The sequence below is a fragment of the Pelmatolapia mariae genome, linkage group LG10_11 (genome assembly GCF_036321145.2).
Source record: "Pelmatolapia mariae isolate MD_Pm_ZW linkage group LG10_11, Pm_UMD_F_2, whole genome shotgun sequence".
Lineage (NCBI taxonomy): Eukaryota > Metazoa > Chordata > Actinopteri > Cichliformes > Cichlidae > Pelmatolapia > Pelmatolapia mariae.
The window spans coordinates 54,785,785-54,796,803 of record NC_086236.1 but is presented as its reverse complement, the minus strand read 5'-3'; the positions used below and the strand labels follow the sequence as shown (position 1 = coordinate 54,796,803).

The 11,019-nt window shown below is 37.9% G+C and overlaps 1 protein-coding gene across 1 annotated transcript in view; it reads left to right on the top strand.

The window, feature by feature from the left end:
* The first annotated feature begins 3,850 nt into the window (after window positions 1-3,850).
* Window positions 3,851-11,019, top strand: part of si:dkey-233k19.3 (dynein axonemal heavy chain 11) — a 41,678-nt gene continuing 34,509 nt past the window's right edge. The window contains 14 exon segments of the mRNA XM_063485364.1: window positions 3,851-4,066; window positions 4,445-4,588; window positions 4,701-4,894; window positions 4,979-5,168; window positions 5,267-5,366; window positions 5,505-5,716; window positions 5,866-6,087; window positions 6,169-6,336; window positions 6,469-6,585; window positions 6,673-6,810; window positions 6,907-7,022; window positions 7,128-7,323; window positions 9,855-9,959; window positions 10,094-10,489. Coding sequence (XP_063341434.1) covers window positions 3,851-4,066; window positions 4,445-4,588; window positions 4,701-4,894; window positions 4,979-5,168; window positions 5,267-5,366; window positions 5,505-5,716; window positions 5,866-6,087; window positions 6,169-6,336; window positions 6,469-6,585; window positions 6,673-6,810; window positions 6,907-7,022; window positions 7,128-7,323; window positions 9,855-9,959; window positions 10,094-10,489 — 2,514 coding nt within the window.

The following is an 11,019-nucleotide window of genomic DNA, read 5'->3' as shown; positions in this document are numbered from 1 at the left end:
GCAATGAGACGATGACATGTACACAAACAGCAACAAGATAACATTTTTATAGAGATGAATGATGTGTTTTTAGAATCAGGGATAGCGTGGGATAGGCTTTAATTCTGTTGCGACCATGACTCAACAGAAATTAATGGATGGATGGATGTAAAAAAGTTGTATATAATGGAAGTTGTGTTTCAGTACAGAGACAGCTATTAGAACTGATTTTAGACTCAGACATAACATTTGCTTTGTCACTAGTGCTTCCCAGATTGACCAGACTGTTTTGATGAAGGGCCATTTTGTGATTTATCTTAGGAATCAATGCAGCGTCGTCAACAAAACTCTCGACACCGTCAATCATTGATAAGATGCTTCACACTACAAATAGTCCTTGTCCTATTTTAGAGTACAGATGAGAAAATGCACATGAGTATAGAAAATTATAAATACATAGTTTTAACATTCACGATTTAAATAATTCAAAATAGTAGAGTTATTATAGTTTTGAATTTTCTAGTTATTTTTCATCATTTTAATTCATTTTGACATTTTGTTTTGAATTCACTTTAGTTTTTATTGTATGAAAGTATTTAGTTTCAGTGTTAGTTTTTTTTGTCTTTTTAATTATTATTTTAATATTATATTTTATTTTTGCATGGAGAGCATTTGTCAGCATAAAATCAGTGTAGGCATTACAATAAAAAAACAGAACTTCTTGAAAGCAGTTGACTCACACTGTTGCAGACATCCAACGTCTCCATAAACACGTCCATCAATGCCTCATCACGCAAATAATTTTTTTTAACCAAACTTACAAATACTAAAACTAAAAGTTTTTAGTCTCTATTGTTTTTATTTTGTTTTAGCTTTTCAAGTTCACAAAATTGTTTTAGTTTTGTTTGTTTGTTTTTTTAGTCTAGTTTTTATTTAACATTTTAACTAAAAGGTTTCGTCACATTCTTTATTACCTTAGTTAACTATAATAAGGTTGATGAATAGTTGCATAAACAGTCAGTTTGCACCTTTGTGGTGGCAGACTCAACAACTCCATAGAAATTTTTGGAAGGCTAGCCCAGCAGTGCAACAAGCCTTGGCAAGAAAAATATTGAGGTGGCAGGTACGGTGCCAGGTTTGAACATCACTGTTTTTTATAAGAAATCATTTTTGGTTTTTTAGAGGGTAAAAGTGACGCAGTCTGTCCCGAGCATCTCCTGGATCAGAAACCGTTAACAGAATGTAAAATTAAAAAATTTGTTTTTATATTGACAACGAAGCTATGTTGTTGGAGTTGAAGGAATCATTTATACAGCGCTGTAATTGTACTTGGAAAGGGTTCCAAGATATTTATCTTTCTCTCCCTCTATCTGTGATGATTGTGATGAAAGTTTTATGATCCTGCTCCACTTTAGGCTAATAGGGTTTCTGATTCCTTGGCAAAGTGAATGACTCATGTTGTCAACCACGTTAACATCTGTGCTGGATTTCAGAGTAAAATGAGTGTGTGGATTACATCAGAAGCCATCTCCATCTTAACTGCTTGAATGCATTGCTTTCAAACTTGTTATTATCACCATAGCAACAGGCAATCCCCTTCCCGTAGGTGGTCTTGTCATTGTTAGTGATGAGGGCCAAAATGGTAGTGCCACCTGCATATCTGAGGAGTTTGTCTCACTCTTCTCTTCCTTTTCCCAAGGAACCTTCTCTTATAGTGAGAAAAATAAGAAAACAATGTCACTCACAGAAAGAAGGCATATACACATACACACATACATATATATACCACTCAGTTAATTTAATTTCCCAGGCACCCCAGACATTACAATTTGCATGTTATTTATTTAGTTATATCAAAGCAGTCAGACCCCTAGGTTGCTCTGAAATAAGGTGTTGTAAAGTCACTTGTGAGCGTCCGTATCAGTCTGTGGGTGAAACACATGTACTCACTGGTTGCTTTTTTAAGCACACCTTGCTAGTACTGAGTGTGTTGAATCCCTTTTTTGTCTTCAGAACTGCTTCTCTTCATGGCATAGATTCAGCAAGGTACTGGAAACATATTCATAGATTTTGGTCCATATTGATGTAATACATCATCACACATGATAGTTGCTGCAGATTGGTCGCCTGCACCTCCATGATGTGAATCTTCTACATCCCAAAGCTGCTCTGTTGGACTGAGATCTGGTTGTAAAAACAGATTGAGATGATTTAAGCTTTGCAACATGGTGTGTTATCCTTCTGGAAGCAACAATACCCCGGTCAGCTGTGTATTAAACAATGCTTAGTTGGTACTAACAGGCCCAAAGTGAGCCAAGAAAATGTGCTGCAACAGTCTGAATGGTTGATAATAGGCAGGATGGATCCATGCTTCCATGTTGTTTATGTTTATTTTTTGATTGTATCGTCCAAATGTTGCTGCAGTTATTAGAAAAGATTTACCAGAGCAGGCAACATTTTTTTTTCAATCTTCTATTGTGGAATTTTGGTGAGTCCATGCAAATTGTAGCCTCAGTTTCCTGTTCTTAGCTGGCAAAAGTGGTGAAAATACAAGAGAACTGGTCTGGTCTTCTGCTGCCATAGCTCAGCTGCTTCAAGGTTTAACATGCTGTATGTTCTGAGATGCTCTTCTGCATACCTTGGTAATTTGATTTACTGCTCCTTTCAGCCCAAAGCTTTATGGCAACTCTCCTCTGAACTCTGACACCAACAAGGCAGAGAACTGTGACTCACTGGATATTTCTCTTTTTTGGACTGTTCTCTGTATACCCCAGAGATGGTTGCGAGGTAAATTCCCAGTAGAATCACAGTTTCTGAAATACTCAGACCAGGTTAATGAACGATTAGATCAGCTTTCTTCCCCAGTCTGATGCTTGAACTTCAGCAGGTCATGTTGATAATGTCAACATGCATGCACTGAGCTGCTGGCATAGACTGATTAGATATTTGGTTGAGGTAGTGAGCAGTTGAACTGGTGTACCTAAAAAGTGGCCTGTGTGAGCCTACTCTGTAAAGTAACGAGTGCACATTATCTTTCCGGGCCCATCAGATTTGAATGTTTATTTAAGCCAAGAATCTTTGGAATGCTGCACATTGTATAGAGTAATGATGAGTAAAGTGAGTATTAATAGACCATGCCAGACATAAATGCAATAATATTTAGGCAAACTTCTCATTTAAGGCTAAACCCAGAGGGTATAAGTGTGTTGAGCTCAACTAATTGGAACAAAATTCAAAAAGTAGAGCTTAAATAAAGAATTGCCTGGAGTATGTTTACTGGACAAATGGTTGCAATAATAGTCCAGTAGTTATAGCAAAATGGCTCTGACTCTTTGCTGACTACAAATAGTGATAGAAGAGCAAACGAGACAGCTGAAAGTGGTTTCATTTTAACATGAGAGGTATCTTTGATAAAGGGGAAAACCAGGTAATTAACATTCACTCCTGGAAGGATGTCAGGCTCACAGTATAAAAACAATAAAAACACCAAAACCAGATCAGGGTACAAACTGTTCAAGCCACCATGGATTGGTGTGGAATACAAATTACAGTATAGTCTGGAATTATATCGACATTATAGGGGCTTTTCAGTAATCATTACACCTCCAGTCATTTTAAACAAGCTAAAATAGGGTCCTGTCTTTACTGAAGCTAGCCGGCTGACATTTACGTATCCGGCAGTGATTGAAGGTCGTTGCTAAGCAACGGAACGCTGAACCGCCCTACTATGCGGCGCTCTTAGAAAAGCATATAAAGCGAAGTTAACACTAACCCTGAGCGAATTTAATGGACAATGTATAACTGCTGCAAGTAAGTTGATTTTTTTCGAACGTAGTGCGGAGCTAAAGCATGCCATCTTGGCAGAGTAGTCATGGACGAGGGAAAAAATATTCCGTCTTTTCTTGAGGACCACAGAGTTAAGTTTGTCGAGGAAAAAGTTTGCGGGCTAATGCGGGTGCACAGCCAGACATGGCAAAGAAATGCTGTCAGTGAAGAGTTTCAAGCCCCTCTGAAGAATTTCTTTGAAAAGCAGTCGCTTATATTTTTCTCTTCCTCTAAAAAGGGCTGTCTGGTTGCTTCTAATGAGGTATGTCTGTTACAGATGTTGCAGAGTCTGCTGCGTGTGTTCTTACAGCAGACATTTTGACATGTCATAGCAGGAAACTCGCAGGTATAATGATGGCAATTTTCACTTAGGGGAGATTCTTCTTTTTATGTATGTTGGTTCGCTGTTACTGGGGCACTTCATCATTAAAATGATTGATTTCACCTGCAATTTTCCTACTACACAGGTAAAATGTCTGCTTTGAAAATGCAGTGCCAAAGCGCATTCAGTATAATACTGGCTTAGAGTATTTATTATGGACTTATCAACTAGCAAAGATCTTTTAAAATTAAACGAATAAATCGTTTTATCATGACATATTTAAAAGTCTTGCAAAATCTCACATTATTTCAAACGCAGGTTCCACCAGATGCGAAAAATGAACAAATCTATATTCTCAAGAAGAGAGTTGTTCCAGTCACCTCTGAAAACTGCAGGGAACTGCTGCTCTTTGGCCTTTTGACTCCACCAGTTCTCCTGCAGCTGTCATGTGCAGTTAAGCAGGTGACTGTGCCACCCATTTTCATACACATAAGCCATAAAGAAGCTTTTCTTTCCATTTCTAACCTGCCTGTGTGGGTTCTGGGTGAATTGGTTATGGTTTTGTCTTCGCAAGATATGTGTTCCACTGCTGTCCGACAACAAAAACCATCAGACTTGGCCACTTCTGATATCTGAAGACATCCTTCGACATGTGGAAATCATGTGCAGTCAGACCTCAGTTGTGCAGGGATGGGTTATGGGGAAAACTGTCCTCCCTGTTCCAATAGCAGCTGACTGGATGGAAAAGTCACACGGCATCTTTGAAAAGTAAGAAAACAACCATGCATACAGTGTAATCTTTGGCACTATATATTTTAAGTAAAGCACTCACCTTCTACTTTCCTCCTTCAGGCATGAAAACTATGACAGGGCAGTAGCCCATACCATAGAGACCCAGGTCATCAACTGGACAAATCTGATCCAGAAAATTTTAAAGGAGGATTCATCAGACAAACTAATAACAGGCTGTAATCCAGGGCCCAGTGCAGAACTGAAGTTTTGGGCATCCAGGAAGAACAACATAGAGTGCATTTATCATCAGGTATACTTCCTAACCACATTGGTATTCACCAAATCATGTTTTAATATCTTTCCATCTCCTTCTACGTCACTATTTGCTAAAGTTGTAGCTTGCTGTAGCTTCAGAGTCCAGTTATTCAAATGATGGTGAAGATGTTAGAGACGATGGATAGCAGCTATCATCCAGCAATCAAGATGCTAATTGGAAAAGTGTGTGATGGTAAGATTACTGTGTCACTTTTTAAAAGACAATGGGTAGTGTCTGCCTTGTACAGCATAATATCACCTCCATCTCTGTTATACAGTTAGAGGTTAACATATGATTATGATATATATTTTTCGTCCTCAAAAAATAAAGCTCTTCGAGAAGCCGAGGACATTGACCTCCATCTACAGCCACTACATGCACAGCTGTCTCATTTGGAAAACGGAGAGCTTCTACTCATGGAAACATACATGCCGGCACTTTTTCACACGCTTTACCTCATTTGGACCAACTGCCGGTCTTACCAAAGACCAGCACGCATCGTGGTATTACTGCAGGAACTCTGCAATCTGCTCATTGAACAGGTATAAGTTCTCATTTGAAACACCTGTATTTATAGATGTGCATAGGGGGGCCCAGAGAAAGAGCAAGCTACTACTGACAGCTGACGTTACTCTGACTGTTAGCTGCTAGCATGAACAAATTCACAGATATAAAAACTTATTCCCTGTAGGCTTCTACATACCTCTCTGCAGATCTGCTTCTCAGAGAGGATCCAGAGGAAAGTCTACAAATGGTAAAGAGAGTCATAAAAGTTTGTAGGTGTTTCAAAGACAGTTACCAGACCCAGAGGGAAAGACTCGCCAGCCAAGTGAAACATGCACCCTGGGATTTTCCATCTGCTATGATTTTCTCACGTTTCAACCAGTTCTTTAATCGTATGCAACAGCTTGAGGTGAGATAATATTTTTGCTTTATTGGTTGTCATAGTAATGTTGTGTGTGATTTTGTTTCCTGATCATTTTTTTCCTGACAGGAATTCTTTGAAATCATGCTACACTATAAGAGAATGGAAAAGTTGGAATTTGGTGGAACTAAAGGGAAACTCTACAGTGAGCATGCTGCTAAGATGCACAAAGAGTTCAGTGACCTCTGCCAAGCACTGATCCACAGTAAAAACTGCCCGCTTGACTTGAACTCTCAGGTGATACTATTAATAAAGATTTTTTGGCATTTATAATAATAATCATAAGGATTCTTTTAATATTATTATATTACACATGTCTGCACTAGTGTTCATGATTAAATACTGTTGAACTGTTGTTTCTCTCATTAGGGTTTTGAAAGTGAGTATAAGAATTTCAAGATTAAGATTGCGGACATTGAATGCCGCCTTGCTCGCTTTCTGTGTTTGGTTTTCAAGGATTGTTCAGGCCTCGAATCAGCAATGAAAGTAAGTAAGACTGCATGCTAGTGTGGTAATGCATTATTTACCAAGTGAATGGTGAACAACAAAGACTCAAAGTGTTTCGGCCCGTAGATGCTAACTATTGCTGGACCCTTCCTGGAGAAAAGACAGATTAGACAGATATTTGGTCCCAACTTCCTTCTGCTACAGCAACATTTCAGAGAAGAGCTGGAGACGTGTAAACATCTATTGAAATTACAGCTTAATCAGGTACTCCAAGCTAAAACTGGATACTAGCAGTATGCATTCACTGCACAATAGATATTGTTCATTTTATTTTTTTCTATAATCTCACTTTGTTTACAGATGGAAACTAGTCTGATGAAGAACATGGCACACACATCTGGAGCTTTCAAGTGGGCAAAAATGCTCAGAGAACGCATTCAAAGACCGTGGGAAAAATTCAGATTGCTTTTTGGCAAGTCAGTAAAAACAAAAATTAGAATATGTTCTAAGCATAAGTTACACTTCTTGTCTTTATTGATTATATTATTGAACAGAAAGAGATTTATTTTTCATATTTCTAGGCCTGCAGAAGGAGTAGACATGGTTACTGAGTACAGCATGTACACGGAGATCTTGAATCTACTAGACCAGTTTGAGAAGGACATTTACTCAGACTGGTGCTGTGGCTTAAAACAGACGTGCCTGATTAACCTGAACGAGCCACTTATCTCCAGAAATCCCTCTTCTGGCCTGATTTCAGTCAACTTTAATCCAAAGGTAACCAATACCATGGAAATATGAAAGTGTACACCTTTCAATGCTCAACTTACTCTTTGACTGAGAGCATGCAGTGGCCCACTGCTAAGGCACCCTCAAGATCCCTAAAAACTTCTCAAAGAATACAATTCAAATGATCCAAGAATCATTATTCCTTACCTCAAGCTTCTAAAAGTACAAAAATAGTAGCAGCGTTTCAGTGGAAGGAGCACATTTCCATATTTAGTTATTTTATTCTTTAATTTTTTCTGTAAGTTGATACAAAGTTTTCCCTGATAGGTGCCAACACCATCACAACAAACCACACCGTTGCCCTGGCAACCTGGTCTTGATAGTACTATTAATGCTGCACCAGTACCCATTACCTACTCACAGCTCATCAATGTTTATGCTTTCACATACCTGCTTTATCAGTAGCAGAGTATTACTTATGCATCATCAATGACAGGAATATAGATTTTTTATGTTCAAGTTAGACATGACCAGGCTTTTTGTAGATATAGAAGCCTCACTCTTCTATGTTCGAACAAGATCTAGAGTGTGATTAAAGTGGTGAGTGGGTTGTCTAATATATGGCATAGAAACTGAACATTTAAGTAAGCACAAGTGTTTCCTGAAAGCCCTCTCTTGTCTCATCATTTTCTAATAACATGTACATTTACAATAATTGATTACACAGCAGTGAGGAATAGATTTCATCACAGTTGATGTCTTTCTGAAAGTGCTGTAACTAGGTTTAATTATATAATTCACCGACTTTTACTCCTGAACGTTACTCCAACAGAAGTCTTGTTAATAATTTTACTTCTTCAATATGTATGGCTCTGTATACTGTAGCTCCTGTGAAAAAGGAATATAATTCTCAAATGCATTAATGCACCTTGTAAGCTGGAGAGGAAATGGTGTATCACAAATTTAGAAGATCATCATTTAGCCTAAAAAATAGTTTGCTGCTTTGTAAAAAAAAGCCCTCTGTAGAGCTGGAACATCTTACTATTCATCATTGATTGAAGAAAATAAAGAATAACCCTAGATTTCTCCTCAGCACTGTAGTCTGGCTGACAAAAAGTCAGGGCTCTGTTAACATTAACTAGTAATGATTCCTTGAATTTCTTCACAAATAAAATTTTAAAACTTACTCAAAATCATCTCACAGATGTAACATTATCTACATTTATTTAGTATCTTTTACTCCAATTGATCTTTCTGAGTTAACTTCAGTAATTACTTCCTCCAAACCATCAACGTGTCTTTTAGACCTCATTCCTACAAGACTGCTCAAAGAATTCTTACCATGATGTTATGCTTCAATCTTAAATATGATCAACCTATCTATAATAATTGGCTATGTACCACAGGCCTTCAAGCTGGCTGTAGTTAAACCGTTACTTAAAAAGCCATCTCTTGACCCAGCTGTGTTAGTTAATTAGAATCATATCTATCTAATACGCTCCAGTTTGTTCATGTAAATGGAGTGCCCTCTTCACTAAGGTTAATTATGGAGTTCTGCAGGCTTACATGTTGTTCCTGGAGTATTTAAAATTAAAATGGGAGGGAGAGCCTTCAGTTTTCAGGCATCGCTTCTGTGGAATCAGCTTCTAGGTTTGGATTTGGCAGACAGACACTCCCTCTACTTTTAAGATTAGACTTAAAACTCTTCTTTTTGCTAAAGCATATAGTTTGGGCTGGATGAGGTGACCCTGAATCCTCCCTTAGTTATGCTGCAGTAGTTTTAGGCTGCTGGGGAATTCCCATGATGCACTGAGTATTTCTTCTTCAGGCACCTTACTGTGTTTATACACGCATTGAATCATTATTCATTATTAATCTCTGGGTCTCTTCCACAGCAAGTGTTTTGTCCTGTCTTCCTCCCTCACCCCAACCACATGGACGCCCCTCCCTGAGCCTGATTCTGTTGGAGGTTTCTTCCTGTTAAAAGGGAGCTTTTCCTTCCCACTGTCACCAGAGCACTTGCTCATAGGGGGTCATATGACTGTTGGGTTTCTCTCTGTTGTGTTATTGTTGGGTCTACCTTACAATATGAAACTTCTTGAGACGAGTCTTGTTGCTATTTGGCGCTGTGTAAATAAAATTGATTTGAACTGAACTGACAAGGCTTTTAGGGCTGCTGCCCCTCTGCAGTACCTTATTTCTGGATGTTTTCAGCTAAAATGCCACTTACTGATGCCTTTGACTTTTGTGTGTAAAATAAATGAATCCGAATTTTTATTATTATTACAAGCTATTACTAGTTATTACCTGCATTAGTGGCAGTTTCTGCCAGGCCTGGGGTGCATTTTAAATAATATTTTATGTATTTAGTGGTCAAACTAAATTTTGTTGTGAATATCAATTTTGATGACCCTTAAGCTGTATGTGTGATGATGTTCGTGCAAAGTTTTCTTCAGATCGGTCCACTCATTAAGGAGGAGATACATAAAGGCATATATACATAAAAATGCTACAGTCATTATAGTTTTACATTTAAATTAATTAAATTAAATTAATCAGTATTTTCTTTTACTTCTCAGCTGACTGAGGCCTTAAAGGATGTGAAGTATTTTCAGACTGTCAGTGAGATCAACATACCTCCAGATGCACTGGCTGTTTTTGAGAAGCGTGAAATGTTCACAAAGGTTCGAAAAAACATTTAAGAACTGGGCCACACAAGGTCACCCATCTAAGTTAAATAGCAGTTTTGTTTTGTTTTTTAATTTTTTTTAATTTATTTGCCCTAAATGTATCATTTGCTCACATTTGTATTTTTCAGTATGTGAACGGTTTGCAGCTGTTAGTACAGTGGTACAACAAGCTTAAGCAGACAGTGTTAGAGGTGGAACTTCCTCTCATCAGAGCTGAGCTGGAGTCAGTAGACCTGCAGCTGTCGAGAGCAGAGACCAGCTTGACATGGCAGGACGAGGACTGCTGGAGCTTCATCAGCAACACCAAACACCTTGTACAAGACCTTGTCTGTCGAGTTAATAGAGTGAGGGAAAACTGTGATGCCATTCAGTCTGTGATGAAGAGATGGAGCAAACAGGCCATGTTTTGCAGAAAGGACAACAAAAAAGGTTCACTCATACAACTGGATGAGAGAGGAGACTCTTTCAGGAAGAAGTACACCTCCATGAAGAATGATGGAGACTATATACATGTGCTGGTGCAGGTGTGTGTGGCTGGATCGGGGAAGAGTAACTGAGCCATTATAGATTTTCTGTGAATACCTAAGTAAGCACTGAAACATGTATGTTTCTGTTGGTATGGTTAAAAAACAGCATTCACCTTGATTAGATTAAAGCACATTATTGGTTCTGTTCACTGACAGTTTAAAACCTTGTTTAGTTACTTTTTGTTCATTTTATTTAAACCTTGAATTTATGTGCAGCTTAATTAAACATCACATTAGTTTCATTATGAAGATGACTTGCATATGATACCATAGATCCAAATTTAAGTTCTTTGGTGTATGTCCTATATTGTTTAACATTAATTTTTATGCAACATGGAGTTGTTAATGCTCTTAGCTTAAAAAACATTTAATTATAATCACAATCATCTTTTTCCTCTGACATCCTGGAAGTATTTTTCTTGATATATAGTATTAACATATTTAAGCACTTAAGAAGCTATTAAAATAAAATTACTCCAGTTGTTGTGGAATAGATAAATCCCCCCAAGTAGAGCTTCAAAAATCAT